Source organism: Oncorhynchus mykiss, chromosome 21 (genome assembly GCF_057628025.1).
Source record: "Oncorhynchus mykiss isolate SJ-2025 chromosome 21, ASM5762802v1, whole genome shotgun sequence".
In the NCBI taxonomy this organism is placed as follows: domain Eukaryota; kingdom Metazoa; phylum Chordata; class Actinopteri; order Salmoniformes; family Salmonidae; genus Oncorhynchus; species Oncorhynchus mykiss.
The window spans coordinates 12,282,544-12,296,933 of NC_143042.1; the positions used below are offsets into that span (position 1 = coordinate 12,282,544).

Consider the following 14,390-nt stretch of genomic DNA (forward strand, 5'->3'; position numbering starts at 1 on the left):
GCACAAACCATGAAATGAACACGCTGAATTTGGAAGCTGTCCACATCTGTCATTGTGCGCTAACAGACCTTTGTGTGACCACAAGAGCCACAACTTGGCATATGACAGGGTAGTTGTTGGGAGTGGGCTCAAAACAATGTACCACAAGGTACTACAGAAGTGAACCTGGTCTTTCGCTCTTCTTTGAAAAGGGGTACGATTGCGTTTTGCTGTTATTCTGACTGCCTAGGACCGAATACAAGCTCTGAGCAAGTTTGTGCACAGACAAACCCACCACGTCCCCAGTCAGTGCCCCCAACTGTCACTCTCCCCCCAGACTACCCCCCCCCCACACCTACCACCTCACTACTCTAGACCCTCTAGTCTGTAGCCAGACTGCCTGTGGTTGGTCAGTGCCATGATAAAGCACCTCTCCCCCTCTAACAGGATCCTACAGAGTTAGAGGGTGTAGAAGACCAACCTGATAACTCCGTTAGCAGTGAAGTAGAGATGGAGTCAGAGGAGACCATTGCAGAGAGAAAGAGGAAGATGGTAAGTTCTGTGAGCCAGGGCTGCAGCGCGCCCTGCTGTATGCAGCCCATAACCCCCCCCCCCCGTCTCACCCATAGGAAAAAGCTCATCCTTGCTGGTATGGGTCACTGTTTGTGTGGTGGTGGTTCTCCCCCCCCCCCCCCCACACCTCCCTGCTTCTGCTGCTGTCTGCCTCATTCTGTTGCTGTGTAGCCTAGCCCGCGGCCCCCCCCGCTCTCTGTCGCTCACTCACTTCCTCTGGCAGAGCCCTCAAACACTGAGGCTCTGTGTTTTGGACATCATTATACATGGGTTATTTTCCTCATTTATTTAAGAGTTCATTTGCTAAACAATCACACACTGCACCATTCCGGGCCCTCCAGAGCCACAGGCCCCCCTACCCCTCCTCCCCTCTCATTAGCTGAGTAAACAAGAGCCCCAGCCTCATCACATGTAAGTACTGGAACTCTCCCTGTGTGTCTGAGTATGACCCTCACGTACAAAATTGGCCAACTGTTTTGAAATGGCCAATTACTCCCCTCTCCCCTGCTAAAGAGCTCTGTGACCCAGAGAGATGGGCTCACACACACGCTGGCATGCGCTCCCTCTTTCATATATATACACACACACACGCTGGAAATTACCCTGCTGTCAGCTCCCTTTCACACGACTAGGCCCAAGGTGTAAAGCGCTGACTCATCGTTCTGTCCAATGGAGAGAGAAGGTGGGGGGCTTTTCTGTTGCCAGGGCCTTATTGACTTTTGGACATCCAATAGCCTGCCTCCCTCCAAGGGAAGATGCAAGCTGGTCCAGGACGAGTAACCCCCCAAAACTATGGAAGAAAGAGCTTCTGGATTCACTGTCGTCCTCTGACGTAACTGTCGTCCTCTGGTCTGGTGTATTTATGATGTTCAACCCCAACCAGTCATCCACAACAATGCCCTGTCTGCATGGGCTCTTAACACTGGGGGATGTCTGTGTGTGTTAGGCATGGTATGTCTCCCACACTCTTGTTAAAGATCCGGTTTGGTGCCAGGGATACAGACACGGCATGGAACACACAGTTAATATGTTGGTTGCACTAAGGTTTGGTTTTGGGTGTTGCAGATGGTATGTAGTTGCTTGTCATCAACCTTGGTGAAAGTTGGTGATTGGGTTGGTTGCTATTGTCTTCGTTTTCTTTCCTTGTGTCGTGGGTTCAGTATGTGGTTTATGACACTGTGGTGAACAAGTGGCTGAGTTCCAGTGGTGGTGGGTTGTGTTGCTACTGGATATGCTGGTGTAAGCAGACAAGGTGAAGAAGCCCTGACTGGACACACGTCTACAGGCATAAGGCAGCAATTCTCCCTATCTGCCCCCCTCTTCTCTCCCCTCTTTCATAACCTTGTAGTGCCCAGGTCACCTCTCCACACCCCCACTTGTCTCAGAGGATCCCTGAGGGTCGGCGACACACTGAAGCCCCTAGAGTGGGGAACCGTGGTGGTGTGTGTATGTTCTATGTGTGTTATTGGGGGGGACCGGGCCTCTTGTCTTCTAAACCAGGCTGTCTCTCTGTAAACCATTCAGGCCAGCCCAGCGGAGGAGTCCCATCTGCAAGGCGTGGGGGCCTCCAGCTGTCTGGGACTGAGTAAACCGGAGGTAAACCTGACCCACCAACCCCAAACATACCCCCCCTGCCTGCCTGCCTGCCCCTCCACCTCATAGGGGACCCCACTGACTGACAAACATACTAACCCCCCCACCACCTCCATCTTCTCTCCACTGACCGGCCCTGTGGCAGACCCCAGTGTGTCTCTGCTACTGGGGGTGGTCAAACTAGTCTGGTGGAGGCAGCCGTGGTGTTCTATACACCCTGAATGGTTTGGTAAGGGTTAATGTTACGTTCCCACCTCCCACTTCCAGTTAGTTTGGTCTCACATCAACAGGGTGTTTACTTGTTCTATCTCCATTGGTTTTTCCTCCACTGGAAGAGGAAGTGGTGGTCCTTTTTCTGTCATTCTGCGCCGCCGCTGTTTTTTTCTCTGCCAGCCAGCCAGACTGCCTCTTGCCTGTCCTGTGTTGCGATAACGTGTCCCTCCCCCTCTAGGCCCAGTGGGTTCAGGAGACTAGGCCACGTGGACTAACGCTTACTGCTCTGTCCTCTCCTCTACAGACCCGTGAAGAGAGGAAGATGGAGGCCATCCTGCAGGCCTTTGCCCGCATGGAGAAGAGGGAGAAGAGGCGGGAGCAGGCCCTGGAGAAGATTGGCACCAAGTCAGAGGGGGGCATCAAGGAGGAGCCCCCTGCCACCCCCGAGGCCGACATGCAGTCTCCTGGTATCATGACGGTAAGTGATAGTTGCCTCAACAAGTTCTTTATGCCTGCACTCACCAGGTCGTTAGTATTAAAAGAGGATGTTGTCAATAATCTGAAGGGTTAGCTAATGGTGACTATAAACCCATCCAAAACTATGCTACTGTACTCTATCCTAAACCTGTCTCTCCCAGCCCCTGCTAGAGGTGAAGGAGGAGCCGGGTCTCAACAAGCCCACGCCGGCCAAGCTGCGAGGCAGCAAGCAGAGGAAGAGCTTCTCGCGGAGCCGCACCCACATTGGGCAGCAGCGGCGACGAGCGCGCACCATCAGCACCTGCTCTGACATACCTCCCGGCTCACCTGGGGAACTCCTGGACCCCCTGGCCAATGACGGCCCAGACGTAGAGGCCTCCAGGGACCCCGAGCCAGAGGCCCTCTCCTCCCATGCCCCCGACACCAGCCCCCCTTACAGTGGCTCCCCGGCCCCTGACAGAAACCGCTCCGGGCAGAAGTACCCCAAAACTAAAAAGGTATCCTAGCCACGGCTCAGTGCTCACCCCTAAACACGACTAGTCACTATTCTATTTAGACTTATGGGAATGTTCTATTCCTTCTAGTGAAATGTTACTCAATACTATAGTCAAATGCAGTGTGCTTCTGACTAAAGCTCTCTCTCTGTCTCTCTACAGCACTTAGTGAGTGAGTGGTGCGTCGACAAGCAGGAGCGGTCATTGCGGACCCCAGAGCCGGCCCCGGAGAGGCCCCTGAGGATCAGCAGCGACCCGGAGGTGCTGGCCACCCAGCTCAACGCCCTGCCCGGCATGGGCCCCAGCCCGCACGTCTACAGCACGCCCAAACACTACGTCCGCTTCTCCTCGCCCTTCCTGGCCAACCGCAGCCCCACCACCCCTGGGGTGCCCACCGGACGCCGGCGTTCCCGCGAGCTGCCCGACACGCCGCCCACCTCAGGCTCCTGCAAGAAGGTATGTTGTTCACCACCCCGCAGGGGAATGGAGAGAGTGTTAGCTGTCAGGTATAGCTGCAGGGTAGAAAGGCAGACTGACAGTGTTACCAGCAGAGGGACAGACTGACAGTGTTACCAGCAGAGGGACAGTATTATTGTCAGTAACAGAGACTTAGGTGTTCTAAGATGTAGCTGCCTTGGAGATTAGTGAACGTGATTTGTATTTGTGGTTGACGTGTCTAAGTCCTCTCCCTCCCTCTTCTCCCCACAGCGCTGGCTGAAGCAGGCTCTAGAGGAGGAGACCACCACCCCTCCACCCAGCAGCGGCCGGCCCACCCTGGTCATGCCTAGCGAGGGCCCTCTCAGCCCTCCTATCAACGGGGACTCTGACAGCCCCCTCCCCTACAACGGCAGCTGCACCTTGCCAGGTGAGGACTCAGGAATGTGTTTCTCATCACTTAGAAGGAACATAAGTCTTGTATGCAAGTGTCTGTTTTTTGCATGTGAGTAACCCTTCCTCTCTGTGTATGTGTCATACAGAGTTGCCCACTCCTCTGAAGAAGCGACGCCTGGGTCTGTGTCCACTGGACGCCTGCATGTCAGAGAGCTCCACCCCCTACGGCTCTCCCTGCGCAACGCCAACCCGGGCCGACCTATCAGAGACGCCGGGTACACCCCTGCTGCTGGCCACGCCACCCCGCGTCACCCGTATGGAGGAGCCGAGCCCCGAAGCTCTACCAAGCACTCCTACACACACACTCAGTGCCCCGCAGGAAGTAAGACACACACTCTCACCTACAAACACACACACACACACACTCATAGAGGGAAGTGAACGATGTGTTAATATCTCTGTTCCTGTGTCCACAGAGCGAGTCTTCCCTGGACAGCTCACCAGAGTGCAGTCGCAGACCCAGCCCCCAAGAGGCTGAGCGGCCACCTTCGCTGCTCTCCTCCCCCTGTGTAGCGGTCAGGGCCCCCAGTCTGGAGGTGTTGCCCCCCCACGAGGCCAAGATCAGTGCCCCCCTGAGCCCCCAGCCCCCCATCGCCGAGTCCCAGGACTGTGGGGGAGAGGAGGGGCCAGAGACCGGGGCTGAGGGCAGCAGCGAGGCCCCCCCCACAGACCCAGCCTCTTCCTCCCTCCTCTCCCCCTGGATGAAGAGTCCAGAGAGAGTGGGTCTGTCAGGGCCAGGGGGTCTGTCCTTCTCCCCCATCAACTCTAACCTGAGGGACCTTACCCCCTCACACACCCTGGAGCCCATCTTGGCCTTCAGGCCGGAGGCGGTGGCTGTGGCTGGTGTTGTGACTGTACCAGTACCCTTGGCAGCAGGACCCTTCACAGAGGCTGCAGGGTCTCTCTTCTACCCCTGCCCTGAGGAGGGGGGAACGCTGGCCTTTTCTCGCTCACTAAGTGGAGACGGCACCGGAGAGGGAGGGTCAGGACAGAATCCCCCACAGAAGAAAAAGGTGAGTTGCTATATTCTCTATTCAGCCTGCCCATTCAAGCTATTTTAAGGTTCCTGGACTGATAAAGGTATGTCTGTTTTTGTGTAATGTCATGTGTTTTCCCAGGTGTCTTTGCTGGAGTACAGGAAACGTCAGCGCGAGGCGCGGCGCAGCGGCTCCAAAATGGAATGCGGCTCGCCTGTCTCTACAACACCTACCCTGGTGGAGATGTTCCCTCTGCCCATGGAGACCACCCAAGAGCCTCCACCCCTGGCTCCGGCCCAAGCTCCAGTGGCCCCTGCTGCAGTGGCCCCCACCCCGCCTGAGCCAAATACCCCTCAGCCCAGCGAGGACACAGAGCCCCCTGTCGAGGGGGAGAGTGATGGGGGAGAGGGACAGTGGACCTCGTCCACCTCGGTGGAGCAGGCAAGAGAGCGTGGCTACCACAGAGCCCTGTCGCTTAGTGACCACAGCAAGGACAAAGGTACACACACACACACACACACCACTTGGACATAAGTTCTTTACTGATGATAGTTGTAATAATGTGTGCTTGTTTCAGATGGAGAGACCGAGGGCAGTGAGGCCCCAGTCAGAGATGGTTCATCTCCTAGCCTGCAGAGGACCCCAACCCACACGGTAAGAAACATTCTGCTTTCTGCCAAGCACAGCCATCACACAGCCTGTAGTGTAGGTCAGGGGTCAGCAACATGAGCCAAACTGTCTGTAAAATTCAGGAAATCTGTTCCCAAGTATTCCCACAAAGAATAAGACATGATGGTGTCTCAATGTAATCAAGGTATGACATGATTGTTATTTTCAAATACAATCTCTTTTTGTAGTCAGTTTGCAGTGTGTAGTCAGTTTGCAGTGTGTAGTCAGTTTGCAGTGTGTAGTCAGTTTGCAGTGTGTAGTCAGTTTGCAGTGTGTAGTCAGTTTGCATTCGTTCCAACAAAGATCCTCCCGCGGCTGAATGTAGTTGCCTACCCCTGATGTAGGCTGTTATTGTTCATGACTTACCCGTTCCCTCGCTCAGTCTCTCTCTCCTCCCTAGCCGTGTTCTCCTGGCCCCAGCAGCCCGTCCCAGCCTGGCAGTTGCCCAGTGAAGGAGGAGGAGAGTGACAGCCGGCCTCGGACCCCCTCCCAGGCCACCCCACAGCAGCCCAGCAAGCCTGCCGTACCCAAGACATCCCCCCTGACCCCCACCAAGCTACACCCTGCTGCCCCCTCACTCCTCCACTCGCCCAACCCCCAGGCTCAGGGCTCCCCTTACCGCAGCCAGAGGGCCTTCCTCTTTGCTCCTCCTCAGTCCCAGCCACAGGCTCAACCAGGGCTGCCCCTCTTCTCCCAGTACAGCCCACAGTCCGCTCCACCTCCCCCTCCTCCACCAGCACCTCCAGCCTCAGCGGCCTACTTCCCCAGCCAGTCAGCCTCCACCGTGGGATCCTTCCCTGGGTTCAAGCCTTCCGTGACGTCCCCATTCCCCCCTGGTGCCCAGCCCCTCCTGCAGACTCTTCCTCCCCACACCCTGCACTACCAGAGCTCTACCACTCCCCCCCCTCCTCCCCCTCCCCCACCACAACACCCTGGGCCCAGCCCGGCCCTGCTACACGTTAACCTGCAGCCTCCTCCTGTCCAGCAGCACCAGCTCCTCCTGACCACAGCCCCCCAGTCCTCCCTCCCTCCTCCTCCGCCCCCTCCCCCACAGGGCCAGACCCACCAGCTGCAGCAGCCCAGTGCCAGCACCCTCCTGTCACTCAACCAGGGCTTGCCTCTTCCTCCACCCCCACCCCCTCCTCCTGCCTCCTCCACCGGTGTCCCCATGCAAGTGCAGGCCCCTCACCACTTTCAGAACTTGGGGGGCTTTCCAACCCCGCTGGTGCCCCCGCTGGTGCCCCCCTCCACCTATCCCCCGCCCCACCAGCAGACTGGACTGCCCCCCCCTCCTCCCCCTCCCCAGCAGCAAACTCAGCCGGCCCAGGCCGTGCCCACCGCCACTCAGATGCCCAGCGGAACACGCGGGGCCACTGCGTCCCCCTCCCCCTTTCACAACGCTGGGTACCTGGGCACGGGGTGGCACTGACTGCCTCCATGCAGGCCTCCCCCTTGGCCCTGCCAGCCCCTGTGAACTCACTCTGAGAGGAGCTTGACGACAGACCGACAGACCGCGGAACACAACAAGCAACAAAAGCTGTAAATATTTTCTATGTACCTGAACACATGGCCAATGGAAAAACAGGAGAACGTGGGATAAAGGGGTGCTTTTTAAAGGACAAACTGAAAACAAGGACCGTGAAACAATCTTATTAAGAGACTTTGTGTTTGAAATGAAGATGGACTATTCCCCCGGTGCTCATCCCACTCTCTCTCTCTCTGACGTCCCTCCCTGCGTTTTGTTTTGAATTTCCCTCCTGTAGCGGAGAGAGTGCCTGACCGTCTGACCGTCTCTGTCTGTTTTGGACTTCTATTGTAAGGTCCCGCACTTTCTGTATCAATGTACATTCCAGCCTCCACCCCCCTTCGTCAGTTAGTCCGCCTTTCACTTCTACTTCTCTTTGTCTATTGTCTGCTCTTCTACACCGTTTATTCCTTTTATCTAGTGGCTCATTATAGCAAACAGAAAGCTTTTTGTAAAGATAAAAAAATACAGAATTATTATTTTTATTCCTCTGTGTAACAAATATCTGTGCACCGCTGCAGTGATTCAGAAAATGCTGTTCTGGGAGCCCGCTTCACTGCCCCAGGAGGCTGCACTCGTGTGTGTGTGTGTGTGAGGAGGTGTATGGACTGTATGTGTGTGTCTGTCTGTCCTGTGTGGGAGAAAGGGAAGTGATAGACAGTAAGAGTGATGGCGTGAAACGAGTGCAGTAGTCCTCTGTGGTAGCCAGAGTGAGGTCTCAGCCGTAGGTAGGACGTTAGCGGTTTATTTTTGAATATCAATGGTTATTTGTAGAAATTGTAATTTAATGTATAGGTGGTTCCTCCAGCTTTCTCCGGAAACAGGTTGTATATATTTGCTTCTTTTCTTTCCTATGCTTGTACAATTGGCTCCCATCCCATTTTGGAATCTGGTTGTAAATACGAGCGCTCTTCTTGGCAAAGATGAATGTTTCTGTGACCGTAGCACTTTTTTCTTTTGTTCTTCCACTCTGGACTATTCAGTGTAGTCTTTTTTTATTATTTGTGTGTGCGTGTGAGTGTATGTTTGTGCAGAGGAGAGAGACTCAAACACTGCACTGGTTGGCTATTTTCATGGTTCCTTATAATAAATCACTGTAATGACAGTTTTATACCACTGGTGGTGTTGTCTGTATGTTCTGTCTGTCTGGGAGAAGGAAGGCTGATATGTTGGCATCACTTTCAAACGGTTTGACGGATGCCTCCTACCTGACGTGGTCCTTGTTATCCGGGATCCTTGGGACGTCCCTACTCCATAGACGTTAACGTTGAACATGGTCAAGGAAAGGGTTCGGTAAGGACTATGGTTATGTTTAGGGTAGGGATGTCCCAAGGAACCCCAGATAGCACTAACCTACCCGACAGGCCACCAGCAAGCTGCCTGTCGCCTCCAAATAAAACTCCTGTGAAAAGTCGTGGTTGGATGCTGTCGGACAACTTCACCATATCATGGAACCATAGAGACCTGAACCATCTTCAGCATGTCCCCTGAGAATTCCTTTAAAGTGGATTACCTTTCAGGTGTAAGGAACGTGTACCATCATGCCAGCAACAGATATGCCCATTAATGAATATTTCTTTAGTGGTTGCCTCCCATCTTATCACAACAGATTGTAGACAGTTCCATCAGGAGAACAACACTAACTGCATCTAATGTGCGCCTGCCTCTCTTCCTGCCTGGTGCATGTTGATTAGTGGTAGTTTATCACTGGTAAGCAGATGTTGCGACAACCCTCTCTTTGATCTGTTGTGCTGTGTGCATATCAATGCAGACACTCCGGTCTTGATGAACATCAATGATTAAGCAGGCCCTTCATGGTTACAAGTGCTCTCCTGTCCCCGTTATGCATGACTAACCAGCACAAATGAGCTTCACAACAACACACCACTCCTGGTTTTGGAGTGTCTTTCTGCCATGTTCACAAGTAGAGAGAATCCACAGTTCAGGGACATGTGGTCGAGAGAAACGTGTTTCAAATCAAACTTTATTTGTCACGTGCGCCGAGTACAACAGGTGTAGACCTTACAGTGAAAAGCTTACTTACAGGCTCTAACCAACAGTACAAAAAAAGGTATTAGGTGAACAATAGGTAGGTAAAGAAATAAAAACAGCAGTGAAAAATAACAGTAGCGAGGCTACATACAGGCACCGGTTAGTCAGGCTGATTGAGGTAGTATGTACATGTAGATATGGTTAAAGTGACTATGCATATATGATGAACAGAGAGTAGCAGTAGCGTAAAAGGGGTTGGCGAGTGGTGGGTGGCGGGACACAATGCAGATAGCCCGGTTAGCCAATGTTGGTTGGCCCAATTGAGGTAGTATGTACATGAATGTATAGTTACATGATAAACATAATAGCAGCAGTGTAAAAGAGGGGTTGGGGCGGGGGGCACACAATGTAAATAGCCATTTGATTACCTCTTCAGGAGTCTTATGGCTTGGGGGTAAAAACTGTTGAGAAGCCTTTTTGTCCAAGACTTGGCGCTCCGCTACCGCTTACCATGCGGTAGTAGAGAGAACAGTCTATGGCTGGGGTCTTTGACCATTTTTAGGGCCTTCCTCTGACACTGCCTGGTGTAGAGGTCCTGGATGGCACTCAGCTTAGTGATATACTGGGCCCTACGCACTACCCTCTGTAGTGCCTTGCGGTCGGAGACCGAGCAATTGCCGTACCAGTCAGGATGCTCTCGATGTTGCAGCTGTATAAATCCTTTTGAGGATCTCAGGACCCATGCCAAATCTTTTTGGTTTCCTGAGGGGGAATAGGCTTTGTCGTGCCCTCTTCACAACTGTCTTGGTGTGTTTGGGCCATTCTAGTTTGTTGGAACTAGAAGCTCTCAACCTGCTCCACTACAGCCCCGTCAATGAGAATGGGGTTGTGTTCGGTCCTCCTTTTCCTGTAGTCCATAATCTTCTCCTTATTCTTGGTTACATTGAGGGATAGGCTGTTATTCTGGCACCACCCGGCCAGGTCTCTGACCTACCTATAGGCCGTCTCGTCGTTGTCGGTGATCAGGCCTACCACTGTTGTCGTCTGCAAACTTAATGATGGTGTTGGAGTCGTGCCTGGCCATGCAGTCGTGGGTAAACAGAGTACAGGAGGGGACTGAGCATGCACCCCGGAGGGGCTCCAGTATTGAGGATCAGCGTGGCAGATGTGTTGCTACCTACCCTCACCACCTGGGGGGGGCCCTGTCAGGAAGTCCAGGATCCAGTTGGAGGGAGGTGTTTAGTCCCAGGATCCTTAGCCTAGTGATGAGCTTTGAGGGAGCTATGGTCTTACTCCTGTCGGCAACAGAGAGCGTGATCACACAGTTGTCCGGAACAGCTGATGCTCTCATGCATGCCTCAGTGTTGCTTGCCTCGAAGCGAGGATATAAGTAATTTAGCTCGTCTGGTAGGCTCGTGTCACTGGGCAGCTTGCGGCTGTGCTTCCCTTTGTAGCCTGTAATAGTTTGCAAGCCCTGCCACATAAGACGAGCGTCAGAGCCGGTGTAGTACGACTCAATCTTAGCCCACCTTGAAAGCAGCAGCTCTACCCTTTAGCTCAGTGCGAATGTTGCCTGTAATCCATGGCTTTTGTTTGGGGTATGTACGTACAGTCACTGTGGGGACGAGATCCTCAATGCACTTATTGATAAAGCCAGTGACTGATGTGGTGTACTCCTCAATGCCATCGGAGGAATCCCGGAATGTGTTCCAGTCTGTGCTAACAAAACAATCCTGTAGTTTAGCATCTGCTTCACCTGACCACCTTTTATAGACAGTCACTGGTGCTTCCTGCTTTAATTTTTGCTTGTAAGCAGGAATCAGGAGGATAGAACTGTGGTCAGATTTACCAAATGGAGGGAGAGCTTTGTACGTGTCTCTGTGTGTGGAGTACAGGTGCTCTAGAATTTTTTCCCCCCCCTCTGGTTGCACTTTTAACATGCTGATGGAAATTATGTTTAAGTATCCCTGCATTAAAGTCTCCGGCTACTAGGAGAGCCGCCTCTGGGTGAGTGGTTTCCTGTTTGCTTATTTCCTTATACAGCTGATTGAGTGCGGTCTTAAACAGCCACGAAAAGTATAGCTGAAAACTCTCTAGGCAGGTAGTGTGGTCTGCATTTTATCACAAGATACTCTACTTCAGGAGAGCAAAATCTAGAGACTTCCTTATATTTCGTGCAGCAGCTGCTGTTTACAAATATGCACAGACCACCCCTCTCGTTTTTACCGGAGTGTGCTGTTCCATCTTGACGAGAAGTCTGTGTTCAATGCCTGGCTTTGTTCGTTTTGCATGGCCCGGTTCCCCGGTTGAGTGGAGATTGCATATTTTAGAATATTCCATTGGTCCTTAAGTGAATTCTCCACCCACACGGGGGAACTGGGCCATGCAAAACAAAATGGTCCAATCAGAATAGGGCTATAGGGGTTGGGCAAGTGAGTGCTCTTGGGTTGTGTATAGTTAATTATTCCAGGAAGAGAAGTGCATTGCAGTGTTGCGTGGGGAGGAGTAACATTTTCATGTCATTTCTCTGAAGTGGAACTAAAGCGCGCAGTATGTTGTGCATGAGACCCAACTCCCCAGCTCTTCAGAAAACTATTAAATAGTGAAATTCAGTCTTTGGACCTCTTAACACCTAACAGAAAGTAGAACCTAAATCTTATCCACAAACACAGGCAGGTGAGTAGAGAGATTAACATGGACATTTGAAGATCAGCTCTACGGTGTTTGTTTATTTATTCTCCTTTTTTCTTTGCTACAATAGGCCAACGTTAACTCTTTGTCCTTTTCTTATATAACTATTTTCTAAGTTTCTTGGTAACACCTTGTATCAAGATTGATTAGTCTGCCCATAAGGCAATGCTGGAAAACTGTCAAGAGCAGACTGATTGCAGGAAATGCTTCATGGTTTTACCTTGGTCTCTGTCTAGATATGGCGTCCTCCAGCAGTGTCCTGTCTGAAGAGCAGTTCCTGTGTTCTATCTGTCTGGATGTGTTCACTGAGCCCGTCTCTATTCAATGTGGACACAACTTCTGCATTGCCTGTATCAGGACGTATTGGGATGGCAATGAAATGTGCCAGTGTCCCATGTGTAAAAAAACATTTTATAAGAGACCAGATCTGTTCATCAATACATTCATTTCTGAGATGGCTGCTCAGTTCAGGAAATCAGTTCAAGTAAAAGCCACCAGCAGCTCAGACCAACTCCCTGCCAAAACTGGAGAAGTCTCCTGTGACATCTGCACTGGAATGAAGCTCAAGGCCCTGAAGTCCTGCCTGGTGTGTCAGACCTCGTACTGTGAGACTCACCTGGAGCCTCATCAGAGAGTCCCAGCCTTAAAGAGACACAAGCTGATCAAACCTGTGGAGAATCTGGAAGACAGGATGTGTAAGAAGCACGACAGACTCCTGGAGCTGTTCTGTAGGACTGATCAGACATGTGTGTGTCAGTTCTGCACTGAGGCAAAACACAAGACTCACAACACAGTCCCTCTAGAGGAAGAGTATGGAGAGAAGATGGCTGAACTGGGGAAGATGATGGCAGTAGTACAGCAGATGTTGCATACAAGATCTAGAAAGGTTAAGGAGATCAAACACTCTGTAGAGCTCAGCAAGAGAGTTGCAGAGAGAAAGATATTAGACAGTGTGCAGGTATTCACTGCTCTGGTTCGCTCCATTGAGAGAAGTCAGGCTGAGCTCATTGAGGTGGTCAAAGAGAAGCAGAAAAAAGCGGAGAGGCAGGCTGAAAGGCTCATTAAAGAGCTGGAGCGGGAAATCACTGAGCTACAGAGGAGAAGCACTAAGCTGGAGCAGCTCTCACACACTGAGGACCACCTCCACCTCCTACAGAGCTTCCCATCTCTTTGCACCCTTCCACCCACCAAGGACTGGTCTAAGATCAGTGTTCACAGTGATCTGTATGTGGGGACTGGGAGGAGAGTTGTGTCCCAACTGGAGGAGACACTGAATAAAGAGATGGATAAAGTCAAATTGAAGAGGGCGCAGCGCTATGCAGTAGATGTGACTCTGGACCCTGATACGGCAAATCCCTATATCATCCTGTCGACAAGTGGGAAAGAAGTGAGATATCAACAGAAACAACAAGATCTCCTTGACAACCCAAAGAGGTTTTCCACCTGTCCTTGTGTCCTTGGAAATAAAGGTGTCTCCTCAGGAAGATCGTACTATGAGGTGACTGTTAAGGGAAAGACTAAGTGGGATTTAGGAGTGGCCAGAGAGTCCATCAACAGGAAGGGAAATATCACTCTGAGCCCTAAGGATGGATACTGGACTGTGGCACTGAGGGAAAGGTGTAAGTACCTAGCCTGTACCTCCACACCTGTCCTCCTCTCCCTGAGAGAAAAGCCCCAGAAGGTGGGGGTGTTTGTGGATTATGAGGAGGGTCAGGTCTCCTTTTATGATGTAGAGGCCAGGTCTCACATCTACTCTTTCACTGGCTGCACCTTCGCTAAGAAACTATATCCATACTTAGGACCTTGTGCTAATTTTGGGGATGAAAACTCTGCTCCTCTGATTATCTCCCCTGTCAATCACACAGACTGAGGATGACGTTTTGACATTGCCGAAGTGTGGAGATGTTACCAAAGATAATGGTATCCTGACAAATACTCAGCATGGACCTGGATTCCGTTAAGTTTAAAATACTGCACTTTGCATTAACATCACATGAATCACAGAAAAAAAGATCCCTGCAAATATTTAGTTTAATATTAGATTAAATTGTTCCAGTCTCTTCCGTTTGGTCATTTCTTAATGTACATATACATAATGTGTGTTTATGTAATAATGTGGTGCTGATGTGACTGACTGTATTGCGATTCATTTCATGTCATCTCTGACATCAATGATTTAGCAAGTGCTCTCCTGTCCCCATCGTGCTTTACAACACACGACTATATTTTGAAGTGCCTTTCTTGTGTTGCTTGTTCTGTCTTTGATTGTAACACAATGTCATTACATTTGAAAACACCATTAAAGAAACAACTGCA

At 51.5% G+C, this 14,390-nt stretch overlaps 2 protein-coding genes across 34 annotated transcripts in view; both read left to right on the forward strand.

The window, feature by feature from the left end:
- The window catches only part of LOC110501025 (histone reader KMT2E), a 31,061-nt gene extending 22,554 nt beyond the window's left edge, over positions 1-8,507 (forward strand). For 12 of the 33 annotated variants that reach the window (XM_036957255.2, XM_090213784.1, XM_090213781.1 and 9 more), the window contains exons 12-22: positions 427-531; positions 2,077-2,148; positions 2,663-2,836; positions 2,997-3,332; positions 3,492-3,785; positions 4,038-4,194; positions 4,307-4,542; positions 4,637-5,233; positions 5,339-5,696; positions 5,775-5,851; positions 6,267-8,507. In XM_036957255.2, the coding sequence (XP_036813150.2) occupies positions 427-531; positions 2,077-2,148; positions 2,663-2,836; positions 2,997-3,332; positions 3,492-3,785; positions 4,038-4,194; positions 4,307-4,542; positions 4,637-5,233; positions 5,339-5,696; positions 5,775-5,851; positions 6,267-7,295 (3,435 nt within the window). In that variant the 3' untranslated portion in view covers positions 7,296-8,507. Of the gene's footprint in view, positions 1-426; positions 532-2,076; positions 2,149-2,662; positions 2,837-2,996; positions 3,333-3,491; positions 3,786-4,037; positions 4,195-4,306; positions 4,543-4,636; positions 5,234-5,338; positions 5,697-5,774; positions 5,852-6,248 lie in introns of all 33 variants that reach the window. The other 21 variants (XM_036957258.2, XM_090213792.1, XM_090213787.1 and 18 more) reach the window with 5 other exon arrangements.
- Positions 8,508-11,827: 3,320 nt separating this feature from the next.
- Positions 11,828-14,390, forward strand: LOC110499987 (E3 ubiquitin-protein ligase TRIM39). The gene is made up of 2 exons (XM_021577080.3): positions 11,828-12,059; positions 12,311-14,390. The coding sequence occupies exon 2, from the start codon at positions 12,313-12,315 to the stop codon at positions 13,942-13,944; it is 1,632 nt and encodes a 543-aa protein (XP_021432755.2). The 5' UTR covers positions 11,828-12,059; positions 12,311-12,312; the 3' UTR covers positions 13,945-14,390.